General features: G+C 39.0%; 4 protein-coding genes across 6 annotated transcripts in view; 3 read left to right on the top strand and 1 right to left on the bottom strand.

Annotated features, from left to right (window-relative positions):
* The window catches only part of stac (C2 and C2B_Munc13-like domain-containing protein staccato), a 28832-nt gene extending 25013 nt beyond the window's left edge, over positions 1-3819 (bottom strand). For both annotated transcript variants that reach the window (XM_086917474.1, XM_086917475.1), the window contains exon 1: positions 3101-3819. In XM_086917474.1, coding sequence (XP_086773600.1) covers positions 3101-3588 — 488 coding nt within the window. In that variant the 5' untranslated portion in view covers positions 3589-3819. The remainder of the gene's footprint in view (positions 1-3100) is intronic.
* Positions 36-1391, top strand: LOC105734792 (hypodermin-A). The gene is made up of 5 exons (XM_086917458.1): positions 36-72; positions 199-301; positions 358-453; positions 631-907; positions 1107-1391. Exons 1-5 carry the CDS (start codon positions 36-38, stop codon positions 1389-1391), a joined length of 798 nt encoding a protein of 265 aa, XP_086773584.1.
* Positions 3820-12609: 8790 nt separating the features above from the next.
* Positions 12610-15508, top strand: LOC100872800 (uncharacterized). Its single transcript, XM_012483462.3, has 2 exons — positions 12610-13540; positions 14543-15508. The coding sequence occupies exons 1-2, from the start codon at positions 12610-12612 to the stop codon at positions 14872-14874; spliced, it is 1263 nt and encodes a 420-aa protein (XP_012338916.2). The 3' UTR covers positions 14875-15508.
* Positions 15413-18420, top strand: LOC100868566 (uncharacterized). 2 transcript variants are annotated; one of them, XM_003691485.4, is made up of 5 exons: positions 15413-15720; positions 15994-16292; positions 16384-16603; positions 16804-17132; positions 17293-18420. In XM_003691485.4, the coding sequence occupies exons 1-5, from the start codon at positions 15602-15604 to the stop codon at positions 17577-17579; spliced, it is 1254 nt and encodes a 417-aa protein (XP_003691533.1). In that variant the 5' UTR covers positions 15413-15601; the 3' UTR covers positions 17580-18420. The 2 variants fall into 2 exon arrangements, with proteins under 2 accessions (XP_003691533.1, XP_012338918.1); XM_012483464.3 differs by having other exon boundaries at positions 15502-15720; positions 16807-17132.

Raw genomic sequence — 18420 nt, 5'->3', positions numbered from 1 at the left:
TGCCTCCGAAGATATAAAGCATTCTGTTACACAGAATGCCATACAGATTTGTTAAACGCACTCGTTCAAACTGTCAGTAAAAATGCATGCAATATCTATTATTTTTTACTTAACGTGTAAGTTTTTTTCATTTCTACAAGCGATATTTTCTCGAATTCAATTAACCATTTAATTAACGATTTTTCTTCATATTTTCAGGTATTTTTATTACGATAGATGTAGAAAATGTTTCTTGCAAAGCGACAGTAAAAATCATTGGTGGGCAACCTGTTAGTATTAGATATCGACCATTCATGGTTAGTAGAATTTATCAATCGATCTTTTGAATAAATCGGTGGAACGATTATATTAAATATAAAGACAATTGCAGCTTTCTTTGCACAGTTCTGATGGATTCATATGTGGAGCTAGTATTTTGTCCAAAAATTGGGGTATCACTGCTCTTCATTGTGTGTAAGTTCCTTCACTTAATAAACAACGAATGGCAATGATTTTGAAAAAGAAAGATACAAAATAAAAATTTTTACAAAACTTGCAGAAAAAGCTTGTCTCGATTAATATTCTCTAATACGGAATATGAATTTATTTGAAAATTTTCTTTAAACAATCGAGTGGCTATTTATTATTTAGACTTTCAGATAGAGAAACAAGTTATTACGTGAGAGCTGGCTCGAACAAGCCTTACCAAGGTGGATCGTTCCATAAATTAACAAAGATATACATGTATAACAATACCATATTCCAATATTGGTTCTCGAGTATACTGCACCACGATATAGCGTTGTTCGAGGTACGACCCCACTTTCAATTCTCGAGCACTGTTCAAGCTGTTCGATTGCCCACCGAATTCAGCAAACCGCCCGAGCAACTGTATGTTTGCGGTTGGGGTTATACCTCTGTCCAAAACGTGAGTGTCTGTCTGTCTTGTTTCCCAATCGTCACGCCATATGAGTTTAGATTTATTCGAGATCCTGATATATCGCAATTATGAATATTTCAAACTTCTTTCCCAACTTGAAATTCCATATTATTCATATTATATTTTGGGATGTATGCGTCTCGAATTTTTAAAAAAATTTTTAATCTTCCCTTTCTCTCCTCTCCAGGGGAAGATTAGCGATGTTTTGACGGGGATCTGGGTTCGCTACACACCGTACGAGGCGTGCATAGAGGAAAGTCCAGAATATAGAATGCTCGTTAAGAAGGATTACCACCTTTGTTACGGAGCAAGTGGAAAGGATTCTTGTTACGGGGATTCCGGTGGTCCGCTGGCGAGTAAAAACATCCTTTACGGTATCGTCTCTTTCGGCAAAAGTTGCGCTGTCGTGTCAGGAGTGTACGTGAAAGTCTCTTACTACAGACGATGGATTAAGCAGATCACAAACCTATGATCGAGTGTGAAACAACGTATTGTAAAGCAATATGATTGAAAATCGTGTCATTTTAATATAAAATGAAATAACAATACGAAGATGATAAATAAATCGATTGATTCGACGCAATAATATAAATTGATTTGTTTCGGGCGAGAGAGCAGTCATTTCCAGGAAAGTGAAGAACCGGTGTTCAATGTCGGCTTGGTATGTTCAGGTTCGATGCTCGCAGGAAGTCCATTTACGCACGTTCTGCGCAAGATCCTGTCGCGCGCACACAACCACTCGGCGCACGTACCGTGTACTTAGGCCTGAATGAAGTTCGAACAGGGCCCTTGGGTAATACGTAATTAGAAACTATTGTGCGTGGTTGTGTTATCGGCGCGCATAAGTAAGTATGGTTATTTTCGAACAAGTTAGATTTGGAGAAACGAATACCAATTTATCCTCCTCTTCTTTTAAATATATATATATATATTTTTTTGAAGAATTAATTGGTAAGATTCTGTTGTTCTTCTTGGCTATTTTTTCCTCTCAATAATTTACTGTCATAATTTCGTGTACACTTTTTATTTTATATCAGTGGGTTCACCATTGTTACGAATGCATGCTTTTTATGCAATGTATAATTTCTTAGTTTGTTTGTTTTAGATACGTTTATAAATTCATTATAATTTATTTCACGTATCTATTGTTTTCATCGATTCCTTCTTCAACAAGATCAGAAGACGAAACCAGTCTGTTCGCATCTCCGTTTGCATATCCTCGCCAATTGGAAACAAAGGCGAAATAAAATATTCCCCACAATCGCGCACACAATCTGTGGAACAATCGTTTCGGGCATCGTTTCGTGAGCAGGCAAGCGTTACACCTTGCCTGTCATTTACTCGAATGACTCACCCACGCTTGTTTCCCTGCATAAACTGCCGGCTTTTCCACCGGGTCTTTAAACTCCCTTGCCACGTGCAACGTGTCTTCTAACCGTGAGAAGTGCATTATCGCCGGCCACATCCGTCCATTTCTTCCGTGGCTCTCTATCCGCTCGTCGGATGAAGACGATAACCACCGATCGATTCGACGACCGTACGTACACCTCCTCGAGTAATAAAATGTTAAGTCGAGATTCGATCGTGCATACAAATTTCGAATTCGAGACTTTGGTAATTTGAGGATTAGAATGAATTGTAATTTTATGTTATAGGTAAATCCATAAGTGTCTAAGACCAATAGAAAATTGAGGATTTGAGATTTTAGAAACTTGTGAAAATATGATCGATCCTCGATTATTAAAGGAAAATATTTTTCCCCAATAAATTGAATTGAATTGAGCAACAGTTGTGTTTGCTATCTCGTTATAAAGAAACATTGAAAGAGTTAAACATAAAATGGACAGCAATAAGAAGAAAGATTAGTCTAACTGAAAATAAAATATTGACAACTAATCAATGTATCGAAATACATTCGAAAAGGAGGGAACGTTAACATATGGATTCTCATTCATTGGTAATTAATCCTCTGACATAACGATCAGGCAATTTATCGATCCAAGTTGTCATGGTTCATTCATAGAATTCCACGTGGAAACGTAATTTCAAATGTTATTCCCGGCTACGTATTAATTTACAAGGATCATACGTATTCATAATTATTATAAAGCATTAAAGAAAAATTGGAAATTTTGTTTTATATTATAATTATAATCGAAGAAAAAGTTTAAGCTAACTCACCCCAGATTTTTTAAAACGTATCGTTTGAACTGCGGGTACCAAGTGTTGTTACATATGCAATTCAACGGGTCTCTCATACTCTTCACACTTTCTGAATCACTGTTATCACTCGAATTCCTCGCGATCTGTGTCATTTCTTCGATATCCACGATCACATAACCGTCCATAATATTTTCCAAAGCATCGTTGCTCTCCTCGAGTATCCCCTCGTCACTCAAGTTCTTCGTTCTAACCAATTTTTCTTCAGCATTCGCGTATTCGTTCAAAATCTTTCTCGCCTCGTCACTCGAGTTCATTCCAACGAGAGGTTTCGACACGTAAAAATCAGGCTCGTCGTCTGTCATTATCGACATATTCTTATTTATCAGATACTCTTGCGGATCGCTTTCCCCCCCACTTTCTAAAATCTTTTCTTTAATTTCGATCGATTTGAACGAAACTCGCTTCGATGATCTTCTACGACGACGTCTCACGAAAGAAGTCAACATATTTATAGAGAATATTTTTTTCTAATATTCTCATAATATTCTTCTCCACTTCTCCTCTTTCAATAAATTCCCTTTAAACAAAGGAGGTACAAGTTCGTGAAAGTGTTAAAGGGACGAACGCTTCGATTGTTTCATTTCACGCTCATCGATGTTTCTTTTTTTTTCTTTTTTTTAGAATTTATCGTTTATAATGTTATTCGTGTGAATGGGACGCGCGAAACAGTGGAACTGAGCTCCCGGCACACAAAGTTTTCTCCTAATGCAAGCACTCGGTGCTCGATCACTCGGAGTAGGGGCACTTACATTTTTCCCCGTATATTCAACTCTGATTTCTTCACGCGAATTTTTGGTCAAATATACGTCTATCCTGTCTATATATATCATTCGATGGATGGAGTCCCTTTTTTGTGTTTTTGAAAATTTTTAGTTATTATTGTTTTTATTTCGATTATATTTATTTATTATATTTATTATCTCGAATTGAATTTTTACTTAAGTGATTTTTTGATAAGATCTCATTGAGATCAAATAGTTAATAATTTGTTTGTTTATTCATATTATATATATATATAATTATTTTAATAAAAAAGAATTTTTAGTAATTTCAAACATCATTAATTTGATTTCTATTCGATTTTTCATTAATTTGTCATTATTTTCTGTTTGTTCGTCGTTAAATTATGTGATTTCGTAGAAATTTTTATTAAAAAATGTAGGAATGATAGAGATAAATATAATTGACTTATAAGACCCGGGAAATCATGCGTGATTCTGCATACCTAATCATCAATCTCGTCAGTGATACAATTATTAAATGTGATTTTCGTGATTAGACTGACTTTTCCTTTTGGTATTTCCTTTTTCCATTTCCGTGAAAAAATACTACCTGCCTACTCATTGCTTCTATTGTTGATTTACTTCTCTAAACTCGAACTTCCGGGTTTTTTCTGTATTTTGTTCTAAATTTAACCATTTACATAATTGATAAACTTTAAAAGAAATTAATATATGAATGCACGTTTCCTTTTTCCTGATCATTTCATATCGATCAATCGTTATTAAATTTATTAATAAGAAATTTTAAGACGATATAAATAACATTGAGAAAAAATATCTCTTCCTATCTTTTTTAAAACGTGAATATTACGTGATGCATCCGCTCGTGATAATTGCAGACCAGTTATTTCAAAGTTTCATCTTATTTAAAAGTTTTTTTTTTATATAATAAATAATGTGTTTCGAAAATAAATATTCTTAAATGATTTAAAATAATTTTCATTGAAATAAGAAAAATAAAAAAGCTGTTAAAATAATTCAAATATATGGACGAAACTGAAAAATAGTAGATTGAATTTTTATCATTGCATAATACATATATATATATATATATATACGAGTATTTTACATTCCTCGAATATCAAATCTAAGATATAATTTGTGGGAAAAATGTTATTATTATTACAATTGAAACAGAAGAAATAGAATCACACATATTATTCCTCATCTTCGTTGCTATTTTTTCACTCCATATCACATCTCATTTTTCCCATGACACATTGAGAGATAAACCTCTACGTAATTAGACAACAAGCGAGTAAACGTGATTTTCTCGAGCACAGTTACGAAATCTTATTTTACTCCTCATTAACGCAGTCCGTTATTAAGGGAAACACGTTGACAAATGGTAAATGGGATTTCACACGTATTAAATGTGATTGAAATAATCGTGATACGGTTGAGGTATTCGCATAATAATAACGTAACTTATAATTTAAATAAAAAAAACGCCGATCATTTGCCTTTTGAGGATCATTTTTCATTTGATAGGCAGAAATAAAATTTCCAAAGAAGCAATGGAGGACTATCATCGCTTTCAATTATCACCTTTTGTTCCCAAAGGGGGAGCGAAAAAATTCAATCGAACGTTTTTTCCATCATCGTTAAATGGATGAAATATTATACAGAAATTTTGCAAGGTCACAGGGGGTTTCATGGTGGAAAAAAAAATTATTCATAACTGTGGATCATATTTTTTACGCAAATTGGAAAAATTAATTAATTAAAAAAACATTGTGTAACTTCAAAGATAAAAAAATATATATATTTATAAAATAAAATATAAAATAAAAAAAACTACGTCGAATTCATAAATTTTTATCTTTGTCATTCATTAAAATTTAAAAGTAATTATTTAATCACTTTTTTTTTTACAGAATTATTATTCTGTAATAAATAAAATAAATAAAAATATTTGTAAAACTTATAATAACATTCTTTCGAATGTTTAATCATAATATAATCTAAATGTAGATACTTGAAAGTATGCCGATCAATTTTTTCAGAATTTTTGCAAAATCTAAAAGATTTTACCGTGTCGTTCGATGGATTAAAAGGAATAATACGATCACAAGATTAGGAAAAAAGATTTTTCATTAATTCTTTATCTCCATAACTGTTTAAAAATTCGACTCTGTGACACTAATCAATTAACGTAGATATTTAGTGATATTTTAAATTCGTAAGTGATACTTACATAGAAATAACGGATACATGGAATATCTTTAAAATTGCCTTGATCCAAGTATCCTCGTTGTGCACCATTTTCGGTTGACAGGTCTGTTTTTTGAAAAATTTCCAGCCGGACATCTTGTAGATGAATTTTTCTCACAAATGCACTTCACAACGCGATCAGTTGACGTCAAGGAACGTCGAACGAATGTGGCATCGTTCGAAAAGGCAGAAGCACCGAGCACTGTTCCATTGTGTAAAGGAAATAACGAGCAACTGATAATAATACCGTAATTGTTGTATGACATGTGTTCATTAACTGAAAAAAATTGAACGTGATTTCTAATAACATTGTTTAATAAAAATGTCTAATAATATATCATAAAAATACATGGATTTGTCATAGTGGTTTTTTTTTTTTAAACATTTTCAGATATATTTTTAGATTTTTGTGTACCAATTGATTTTTACTTTAGATTGTAGAAAAAAATAATTTGAAAAAAGGTTTCATTTGAATGAAGATACAAATAATTATATTACGAGTATTATTATGAATATATTTTTATTTCTTATATTTTGATTATCTTTTGATCGTGAATTTTTTCCTGTAGTGTAGGATTGATTAAAAAAAAAAAATTGGATTGAACAAAATTATCTATATACAGTATTAACATAAGAAAGTCCACTGTACTCCCTTTTGATCTTTCGAACGAAAAATCCTCATCCTTTTTCTTATTTTCCTGGATTCCATTTTCTTTCTCTTCCTTCATTTCCCTTTCCTCCCGGAAGATTTTTATTACGCACCTCTTATTAGACAAAGCATCCCCTTTCATCCACGAATTTTTATCCCACTATCTTCAAAGGAATGTTGGGAACATTTTCTTTTTGTAGATTCTAATTAACAATGCATTGGCATTTGGAATTTAAATTAAAACTAACGTATTTAACTTTAATTATCAGAGACCAAGGTTTTTGGAGTTAATTACTCCATTTTAATCGGTCTTTTAATAGTGATATTTTAATGAACGTTGTTTTGTAATAAATTATTGCATTTTTTTTCGAAATGTTTTTCTACGAAAATGAATTTTGAAAATTCATACAAATATTTTTATTAGATTATTTCGTATATTTTATATCAGATAATTTATCAATGAAAGAGAAAATAATTCAAATGATATTTATATATTATTTTACTATTTACTATTTTATTGTATAATAATAATAAAATATCATAATATTAATAAGAAAAATTCGAAATAGACAGGTGAATATTTTTATTATCAATCATATTTACATTTTTGGAAAAGTATTATGAGAGTCTTTTTTTTCATATTTAAAATTATTCTACAATATTTAATTGTATTTTTAATATTTCGTACTCGTAATGAAAATTTATGAATCTGATTAACCGGTTAATATCGAAAATTTCGTTATTATCGAATCATGTTTTAATTTAAAATAATATAAATTATTGTATATATGAAAATCAAAATAAAATTAAACAATGTTTATCTGCATGAAAAATTTCTTTTAATTCAATTTAATTGTGACATGAAGTTGCATTAATATTGCATTGATTTATAATTAGAAAAAAATTTTCTTTCACATACGTGATTGCATACATGATTGTTACAAGCAACTTGTTTAGAACTGTTGAATGTATGAGTTAATCACTTAATTTAATCACCACGAGATTTCGATAACGTCCTTACATTCTGCAGCTCTATAACACGCTAATCAAACGTGAAATTCATTTTGAGGAGTGACTTAAAGTGCACGATATCTGAAATAGTTCCAGTTAATTTCCTCACTTTCAGCTTGGAATCAATGTTTGGATAAATTAACGAACGAACGTCAGAACGATGGAATTTATCGTTTAGACAGATAGAAATAAACCTTTCGTAGAATTAATATTCTATTATTTTTCAGAATGACAAAAAACTTTCAAAAAACGAAAACAAGATATATTCCCATCTGAAGAAATAATTTTCTTCCAAGTTCGTACAATTTTAAAACGGTTAAAAAAATAGGAAAAAAAAAAATCTTACAAACTCTAAACTGAACCGAACAACTTTCTCAACTTTTACTTTTTCCAATTAATTCCCTCAATTCCTTGATCCCAAGGGAACAAAAGAAAGAAATATATTCAGAAATTCAATAAACGCGCAAATAACCCTCTCCATTCCACTTTCTTCACCCGCAATTAATCAATTCCCACAATTTAAAAAAAAAAAAAAAAAAAAAAAGGAATCCAAACTACAACTTGCAACCCCCCTCCCTCTCCTTGCAACTTCTACTTTTCCCAATTAATTCCTCCCATCTCACCAAGAAGAGAAAAAGAACAGAAGAAAAGAATAAGCACCCTTCTCGAATCCTCCTCTCTCTCTCTCTCTCTCCTCGATCCTCCTTCCTCCCCCCCCCAAAAAAAAATCCCAATAATCGAGAATCCGCCGCAAACACACGAGACTCCTCCGCTTATCTCAACCCCTTCTTACGTTTCCATCCGTCCAGAGTCCATCAAGATTTCCCTCTCGCATTTCCAGGCATCGCCACGACCAAGATCTCAATCAATCCGCGCTCCAGGAAGACGCGCACCCCCGCGGCCATCCGCTCGAGGGGTGGATTGAGACGCGGCGGGGTGTGGCCGAGCCCTGGATTAACCCCCGTCTGACAGCCAATCATATCCAAGACAACCCCACCACCCCCTCGACTCTCGTCCCCGGCCGCCGTCCCCTTCCAACAACCTTCTCCCCCCCACCGCTAATTGCCCTCGCTTTAATATCACGCGTGGGGGGCCGCGGAGGGACGAAGGGAGGATACGGTTGATAAGGCGAACACCAGGATGCGCTTGAAAGAGGGAAACTGCGCCCCTTTTCGCCCGCATTCTGTGACATCTACATCGAGGGGGTGGGGCGGGGGAGGGGAGAGACGCGGATATTCGCAACGGTGGCATGGAGGAGGCCCGATTTTTTGGCGATGGCTCGTTGTTTCCATCGATCGGCTCGCTTTATTATTAATGATCACCCAGCATGATCGAGGCTAGGCAGTCGATCTCTGAGAGAGATCGGTCATTCGATCACAGTCTATTTGTCCGTCATTGCTCAATGATCTCGTCCGTTTTATGCGTGGAGGAGGAAGGGGTTGGTTGCGCGCTGGATGGAGAGATCGTGATTTGAGAATTGGGAGAGAAATTAGAAAGTGACTTTTTTACTTTGGTAGAGGATTGGAACGAGATTGCTCAAGTTGTTTTGACGTGTATATAGCATCCAATAATTACGATTACGATTACCTTGAAAATCTCTCAATTTCCTTGAAACTCGGTATGGAAAATTGGAAGAAAGGCAAAGAAAAAAGAAAAAAAAAAAAATGTTTTCTGCCTAAAACACCATAATCAGCTGTACAATCTGAAAGGATGAAATCGCTCGTTCATCCGAGCGTGTTCATTTTTAACCGTTCGCGGAACCGGGACTAATTAAAGACGGAGGGAAATTTCGTAGAACGAGACACGGAGGGGTGTTCGTCGTCTTCGTCTTCTATATTGGCTCGTAAGGGCGGCTCTTATAAAGCGGAGCAATTATCCGGGTAAAATACTCTCCGAAATTTCCGTGATAAATTTCAGCCTGTAATAAGGGTGAGTCGCAAGTCATTTGGCCGGGCTTGCGGGGAGGGTGGGCATCGGGTGCTTCAATAGAAATTCTTTTCGACCCCCACCCCGCCCTCCTGGATGCTCGAGCGCGCGCGTATCGCCGTTTAATTTAAACATTTGTCGCCGATCCCATTCGATACCGCGAGGCAAGTAGATTCCTCGGGTGGAAAGCTAATGATTGCCAGCGTCTGAAAATGTAGTGAAAAGTTGGGAACGGGGTGTGTGCTATTCGACGTCGTTCTTGCCTTCGCGGCAAGATGGAAAAGTTAGGTTAGGGATCGAAATTAAAATGTAGAAAGTGTGGGGCTGCGAAAGTGTTTAAGACGTAAAGCAGTAATTTTCTTATCCTTTGCTCGAAAGGGGTTGGAATATTGGTCCAAGGAATTTGGTATTTTATTTTGTGTAGACCTCGCGTTTATTATTCGACGCAATATTGAATGGATATTTTGTCCATTATCTATGAAATAATTTTGTTTTCTTATTTAATTCACACAAGATTTGCCATTCTTATTTTTTATTCCAAAGGTTTCGAAGATTTGTAATATAAGTTCGATGGCGAGGAATGAATGAAGAAAAGAAGGAGAATTAAGTTTTATAAAATGTAAACAGGTAATGGAGGATGATCTTTTGGTTATTAAAAATATGCAATTAATATTTGATTCTATGAGGATCTTCAAGCTTACTCGAATGGCTGAATGCAAACTTAGCGTCGTGTATGAAATATATGATGCAATTACGCGGATCTATTGTTCGGTTTCTAAAACACGCAAGACACGGCGAAGTAAATTTTGGATTTATAGCTCAATCTCAACTTCATAATGGCTTCGTATAACTTTCACACGGTCTAAACACTTTGTCCATTAAAACTTTATTATTGCATATATATATATATATAAAACAAGTATAACTTGAAAAATAATCATCCAATATCAAATGATATTTTTTGTAATATATTTTATATGATATCACAATGAAATTCGCAGTTAGTCAAAAAAATTTTATTAGAAATCACGATCCGTTATTATTACAATTTTTGTTATAATCGTCGGATAATTCGTTAACGCGAACGAATTACTTTTCACCATTAAGTCTGTCTATTAACATCCGATGTAACAACCGATGAATCGAGTGACTAGATAAAAACGTGGTAATAAAATAATGACGGAGGAGAGAAAACTCAAGACGACATAAAACCTGGCCTGTAATTAAGCTCTTGCCCTTGAACTTAAGCTCCTTAGAGGTTTTCTGAGGCAGTGAAATTCCCGCATACCCGTCAACGTCTAATGAGGGGATTGCGGATGAAGTTTCAGGCTAGAAAGGGGCAATTAGGCAAACTGTGTTTCCTCTAGCTCTCGAAGAAACCTGCGCACAATACTATCTAGTAATATTCAATTATTATGAAATAATAAAATACGACATTTCCAGCTATCTCGAATACTATCTTGTTGAGAACGAATATATATTACATTAAATTACATTTTTTTCCCCCTTCATCCCTAATATCATTATTATTATACACAAATATTGTACACAGTTATTTTATTATAATTCTCGAAGAAGTTCGAAAGAAAAAAAAAAAAAAAACTATCAAAATCTGTCCCGGCAAGAAAACAAAGACATGGACGAGAAATAAAATCATCCCGAGCCGAGTGAATCCTCGAGCTACTATCTCAATCCAAGAGGCAAGAAAGATCACGAACGGGACAAAATTAAACGACCTCATCATCATTAGAACCCGGCCACCTAATTACCGGGAATGTCTTAGACACGGATGACATCGTCAACGAGCACAGACAATCGGGCGCCGGAGGAGAAGATGCGAGGCACCCTCTCCCTCTTCCACCATCTCCACTTCCACTACATCCGCGTGACAAGTAAGGATGAGACGGATGATCGCTGGTGCGCGAGGGGATGAAAGCTTATTAATAGGGGTTTCTCGAGGAAGAGGCCTAGAGAAGGAGGGACGGGGAGAGAGTAACGAGGCCTTGAGAGGCTGGTTGTTGTTTCCGTTTCGTCCCGCGCGAGACGCAGGGGAGGAAGGGTGGGTGGAAAAAAAAAAGAAGTAACAGACTCTCGGCAAATAACCCCCCACGATGCTCGCGCGGGGCGTGGCCCAAGCCTCGTGGTGATGGCACACTCTCGGCCAATCGACGCTCAACCCTCGCGCAACCCTCCCCTCACCCCCTTCGTTGGCCACCTTGAGCCGAGGGCGAAAAAATATTGACCGAGTGGCGAGGGGGGGGGGATATTCTGCGGTCCATTTGGGGGTTGCGGAGGTGAAACACAACGTTTCGGACTGCTGATCGCCGGCGAAGAGTGGCGGGCGGGAAGGTGAACACCCCCTCCCCCTCCCCCTCGTCACGTACACGGGATCATTAGCCGGATGTATCCTTAGTCCTGCTCGCCAACCCTCTCCGGATAGCAGTGATCCTCGTGGCTGACATCATTATCCTGGTGGGACGACGTGCAGCGCCAGCGCGGCTCGGCCATCCTTCGGGGTTGGCCCCCTCGTCGTCGTCGTCATCCTCGTTCCAGTTCGCTCCCTCGTGCGTTTCCCCCCCGTTCGTCGATCGGCGTCGGCCGACACCGGCCAGATATGATATAACCTCGCCTTTGTTTTCCGCGGGGCGATGTCGCGCGACAACGGATCCGCCGGCAACGGGTCGGCGCTGTGCTCCAGCCTCGCTGTGTCTCGTGGTGATATTTCGTGGGGTATTTCTCGGCGACGATCACCGCGCGAGTGAATTCTCGAGGAGGGGAATTCGGTTTCTTCTTTGGAACGGACGGATTGCGAGAACTGGATAGATTGCTCTAGGTGTGATATATAAATCTCGGAGAGTGAGTTCTGGTTTTGGTATCACGAGATTATGGAGACGAACGATCCGTCGGGCAGGTTGGCCGTCGAGGATCTGTCCGACTGCCGGAGCGAGAGCAGCCACTCGGAGAGTCAGTTGCGGGCGTTCCAAGATTACGAGAGGATCAAGGAGTTGAATTTGTCGGTGGACAAGTCGAAGGAAGATTGCCAAATCGAGGGCAAGGAGTTTCACCTGGGGCTGGAGACGGGCAGGGCCTCGGTCCGTTTCGACGAATTCGAAAACGCGGGAAGGAATCATCCGATGACGTTGAACAAGGGCAAGGATTTCGGCTACGTGGGGGGCGGTCTGAACGAAATGGCGTATACTTTGGACAGATCGACGAGCGAGAACGACGAGTCGTTGGAGGCCGCGGGTAACCTGTGCAGGGCCAAGAACCCGACGGCCAAGGATCTCCTGTTCAATCTTCGAGAGGGCAGGCACAAGAGCGGGCACCACGCCACCTTGTCCCTCTCGGACAGGTACGGCAAGGATTTGAATTTCGCCGTGTCCGAGAAGGACATCAAGGATTTCGGCCTGCTGAAGAACTACGGCATCGATCGGATGAAGGAGTTCAATCTGTCGTTGGACAGGATGAGGGACAGTCATTTCGCGTTGGAGAGACTTCGAGGGGGCGGTGGATTGCTGGAGAGCCCGCCGATGATGGAGCACAGCGAGTTGAAGAGCATGCAGATGCAATCGAGGAGCCAAGATCTCGAGGCGATCGCGCTCGAACGGATGAGACGATCGCATCTGTTGGGCGCCGATCTCTCCGCCCAGAACTTGTCCACCCAGATACCGCATCCCCATCCCATCACCCAGATGCAACACTCGCAGCAGCAACAGCAACAACAGGCCAAATCGTTCACCATCGACGCGATTCTCGGGTTAAGGAATAATCCTAGGGAGAAACGGAATCAGCAACAGCAGTACAGGAAGCATCAGGGTACGTGGATTTTGTTTCCTCGCTGATTCAGATTCAGGGATAGGTTAATGGAATAATGGGTTGAATTTGAATTTCTGAGTCTTAAGTTTTGGATTAGGATTTTTAGATTTTTCTTTTTTTTTTTGCGTGGACGCGATTGTGTCACGATCGTTTAATTTTTGATTGGATCGAGAATCGGAGTGAAACGATCAAAATGAAAGGGAAGAATCGAATCATTTTCATTTATACGGCAGGATCTATCAAACTTCAGATGTATTTCCTTTGGAAACAAATGAAGCTAAAATCGTGATAAAATCGTTCTGTCAGTTGTATACATTCATAATTAACAAAATTCTCGTTAACCTCAGCAGTAACTGAGGAATAATTAAACATCGATAATTTCGTGACCGAATAGTAGTTTATTGAAACCTTTTCAATTAACTTTATTATCGTAATTTCGAGGTATGAGAGATGAGACACCTTGTTTTTCACGTTTCCATAACCTACCCTTAAATCTACGTTTTCAATTTCTCTGTGATAAAATATACAAAACGAATATGTTGTTTCCAGAAAGAGTATTATCAAAATTTCTGAACAAGTACAAATTTTTATCAATCCTAAATCTGCACAATTATTAATTCGTTAATCGTAATACCCTTTCCAAATATTTCTCCTTCAGATCAAATTTTCATCTTTTCTCATTTTTACGAATACATTATACGAGTCGCATCGAAAGCCACCTTTGCCCCTTTTTTTATTAAACTAATATTAACAAAATTATTATACAAATTCTTCATAACAAACGAGCAAATCGAACAAACAAATCCTACATCTTCGTGAAATAACAAAAAAAAAAAAAAAAAAAAGAAAATTCGCAACGTTTATTTATCCACTCTGCTTTCAAATCTATCGATTTCCTTCCTTCGAAATCCTTCGTCCTTTTCCCTTTGAAAAAAAAAAAAAGAAAAAATTAGGGAGAGAAAATGGTGGATTAAAAAAAAAAAAAAAAATATGGAATCGCAGGTCAGGAAGGTGGCGCGAAGAACGGTGGCTCGAGCTCGTGTTCCGGCGGCGGCGGCAAGTTGAAGAGGGTGCGTACGATCTTCACGGCCGAGCAATTGGAACGGTTGGAGGGAGAATTCGCGCGGCAACAGTACATGGTCGGGCCAGAGAGGCTTTACCTGGCGCACGCACTAAGGCTGACCGAGGCTCAGGTGAAGGTCTGGTTCCAGAATCGGCGGATCAAGTGGCGGAAGCACCATCACGAGCAGCAGAGCCAGAGGGTGCACGAGTTCCAGCGTACGCTCAACTCGTCCCTGGAGCACGAGGACAGCAACGAGGCCGACAAATGGTGAAAAGAGTCCGCTTCCCTCGATCGTGAAGCGCGACTTCGCCCGCCCCTCGCCTCACCCCTGCCTCATCCGTTCTCCGATCCCAGAGATGTTCGACTGCTCGCGTTCGAGGAGGAGGGCTTGACCTTGGGCCAAGGACGATACACGCTCGGCTCGAGCGCGCTGTGACGATCTTTCCTTTCCTCGAAACGATCTCTCTCCTCCCCCCGCGTTTTCTTCCTCTTCTTCCTCATCCGTTTCTCGACCCTTTGCTACTTCGAAGGGAAAAAAAAAGAGGGGAGAAAGCGATTCCACTCTTCGAGGCGAAACGAAGATTTTCCCCGACTTGGATTTCGGCCCGATTCTCGCGCGGGATACGCGCGAAGATGAGGATCGGGGAAACGTAGGAGTCGTAGATGCCGATCGAGGATATCTTTGACGAGGAAATGTGAGATCCAGTTGACGATTAATTCAGACGAGAGACGATTCGTAGAGACGATCGATCGAGATCTTGGATGAATTTTTTTTAGATTTTTGTTTGAAACGAACGGACTTCTCGAACGAACGAACGATTTTCATCCTCTTATCGTTTCGATCCTTGTATTCGATGCTGTTACGCGGTGAGGGGATAAGAGATAAAATTTCCTTTTTAACGAAATTATGTAAATTGTCGTCCGATAAGTGTGTGAAAGTGAAGAGACGATTGTTCGACGATTCGTGGACACTGTGGACGAACGACGAAATTTAAACGATGAAACAAGCAGAAAATCTTAGGTCGAAGTACATTCAACACATGTACTTTGACACACCTGACACGTGTTGGAGGCATCCCCAGAGGAGAAGCCAGTCTTTTCCGCTAAGCAGAAGCAGGTAAGTATTTATTTCCTCCTAAAATCTTTTTCTTTCTTTCTTCCTTTTTTTTTTTTTTTTTTTAAGAAAGAATTTCAATTTCTGAAGGCGTTGAAATACACGATCATTACGTATATGTATATATAAAAAAAAGTAATAAACCAGAAATATTTTATTGAAAATAAAAAAAAAGAGAAAAGAAAAATATTCTTACAAAAAAAAGGAGAAGTAACGTTAAATAATCCTGATGATAAAGATAATCTTCTCGAGTTTCTCATCGAAATGTATCTTAAGGAGCCCGGAATCACCGACGAACTATTATTCCTCGAGTTCTTACAAGCCGCAAAAGAGCCATATGTGTTCCGGCCCGATGTACTCGAAGTATACCTCGCATCACGGTTCGGACGCTGTGTACATGCAGGCTCGGTCCAAATCACACCGAGACGTGCACCATCCATCGAGCTTGTCGCCCAAGAGAAAGATCCACTACGACGACGAGTTAGGCGACATCGAGAAATTGAAACTCATCGACGAGGAATTGGGGAACATCGTGGAGGGAAATATGGACGAGAACGTGGAAGAGGAGATAACAGGTTGAATTCGTTCACGAAACTTTCCCCGATTTCTACAAAAATTTAGATTAATTAAGAGAGGATCAAATATCTGAGACGTTTTTCTGTGCAGCGGAAGAGGATCACGAGTTCTTGGACAAGGATTACGAGGAGCACGAAGCGGACGACGAGGTGGAGGAGGAGTCCGACCCGACCCCCCACGCTCATAGGTCTCAAAGAGGGAACAAGACCGAGGCGATGTTGAAACAACGATGGAGATCCGAGCAACAGCCGGACCCGCGAAGAATCCGTGGCCAGCAACGTGTTACTTTGTTAGACAATTCTTCTCCCAGGTAACAACGATTCCACGAATAATTTTCTACTTTTCTAAAAATCTATTATTTCTCGAACATTTACCTTTTCTCTCAAAGTCTTTCGTAATAATTTCCGTTCGACTAAGAAACATAATAGAAAGAAGAAAATCGAAAGCGTGGTTCAGTGTTCACGATAATTTTGAAAGCAATAATTCGAAGGGATTGTTCGCGATTCTTAGCAGGTACTATCACAACGTGGCCGAGCACGACATATCCGAGCCCTTATCAGAAGAAGATTTCGTCCGAACGTCGATGAAGACTTCGAAGCGGCAGCCCACTGATTATTACTGGGTGCCGAGGAACGACCCAGATCGATACGAGAACGTGACGCCAATAATGCGACGAGCCCGCACCAAACCGGATATGGATCGTCTGATAGACTCGGAGATGAGCAAAGCGAGAAGGTGCAATCGGTGCGGTAACCTGTCGAGCAAGAAGAACGAGCCGCCCGTGAAGAGCACCTGCAGATTCGACGATTCTGCGAATATTCCTATCAAGGGATCAATCGGTGAGATTCCTATTTATTTTCTATCCTTTCTCAAAAGTTGCGTATTATTCATTTCTTTGCGCTGGAAATAATGGAAAAATTCGATTCGACGACGATTTTGCTCGAGATCTTATTAGAGATCGAAATTCTATTTCGCAATTTGTTATTATCGATTTGCCAGGTGACGAGGCCGAGAATCACGAACAATTATACGGCCGTTGCAAGTATGCCACGAAGGACGCGAACGCCATGGATATCCCAACCCTGTACGCGATGAAATCACGCAGATCCCGAGACACGAAGTCGCCGATATACGACATTCCCGAGCACGGGCAGGACAAGCTTTCCCCCGAGTATTGCCGATCCTCGAGATATCCAAGGAAATCGGACGCGTTCATGGAGAAGTCGAAGAGGTCGTTGCACACGTCCCACGGCACCGCGCGTATACCCCCCCGATACGTGGAATAAAATCGTTCGATTGAAATATACGTACCAAGGAAGAAGGATAATAACCCGAGACGACTAGAGAACCACCTGAAAAGAGAACAATTCGAGAAATATTCCAATTTATTCTCACGGATTCTTCCTTCCCTCGTCTCCAACCGATTTCTCGCCACTATTTTCGTATAAGGAATTCGTCCCTGCTATCACTGTCTAAGAATGTACGTGTCGAACAATGATAGAAACAATGATAGAATGATATCTCGCCTCGTTGTTACTCATACTTGAGAGAGAGAGAGAGAGAGAGAGAGAGAGAGAGTGTGTGGAAGAGAAAGATGAATTAAATAGCTTCTACTCGATCGTTTCCCTCCTACTGGTTGTGTAATATATATTTTTGTAACTGTCCTCGGGTCTAGATGTTACACTTGTACGTGTTGTCCGAGACTAAAGCTAGTTGCACGATGTACATAACGCATTAGAGCGAGTCGATTAGGGTTTAAAACGTCTCCTCGAGAGATGAAAAACATTTGCTTTCGCGTATTCGGTGTTCAAAGATCTTCTAAATGGTAATCACCGTTCTCCCTCGGCACGAAATCGATTGTATATACGAGACACCACGATTCTGACGACGAATTCTGTGTACACGTGTACGCGTACATGTTGCATACAAGAATAAAACCTCGAATCTGTGCACCGAACCCAGTCTACTAAATCCTTGCTGCACGATTCCCACCTCAAATTTCAAATCCCACGGGATTTTATGACATTTATGAAATTTGTGTAATAAAATTTGGAGAAGATTGTGTAAAAGAATCCTTTTCGGACAGTAAAAATTTTGAAAAAGTATGGCATTTCCAAAATGAAGAAA

Source organism: Apis florea, unplaced genomic scaffold (assembly GCF_048593485.1).
Source record: "Apis florea isolate Af1SG1 unplaced genomic scaffold, ASM4859348v1 contig_2201_pilon, whole genome shotgun sequence".
NCBI lineage: Eukaryota > Metazoa > Arthropoda > Insecta > Hymenoptera > Apidae > Apis > Apis florea.
This window is presented reverse-complemented; position numbering and strand designations above follow the sequence as displayed.

Coding starts and splice junctions, on each gene's coding strand:
- LOC100868566 (XM_003691485.4), top strand. CDS start 15,602: ATGAAACAAGCAGAAAATCTTAGGTCGAAGTACATTCAACACATGTAC. Junction 16,604..16,803: donor TTAGACAATTCTTCTCCCAG/GTAACAACGATT, acceptor CGCGATTCTTAG/CAGGTACTATCACAACGTGG. Junction 17,133..17,292: donor TCCTATCAAGGGATCAATCG/GTGAGATTCCTA, acceptor TCGATTTGCCAG/GTGACGAGGCCGAGAATCAC.
- LOC100872800 (XM_012483462.3), top strand. CDS start 12,610: ATGGAGACGAACGATCCGTCGGGCAGGTTGGCCGTCGAGGATCTGTCC. Junction 13,541..14,542: donor GCAGTACAGGAAGCATCAGG/GTACGTGGATTT, acceptor ATGGAATCGCAG/GTCAGGAAGGTGGCGCGAAG.
- LOC105734792 (XM_086917458.1), top strand. CDS start 36: ATGCCATACAGATTTGTTAAACGCACTCGTTCAAACT. Junction 454..630: donor ATCACTGCTCTTCATTGTGT/GTAAGTTCCTTC, acceptor TTTATTATTTAG/ACTTTCAGATAGAGAAACAA. Junction 908..1,106: donor GTTATACCTCTGTCCAAAAC/GTGAGTGTCTGT, acceptor TCTCCTCTCCAG/GGGAAGATTAGCGATGTTTT.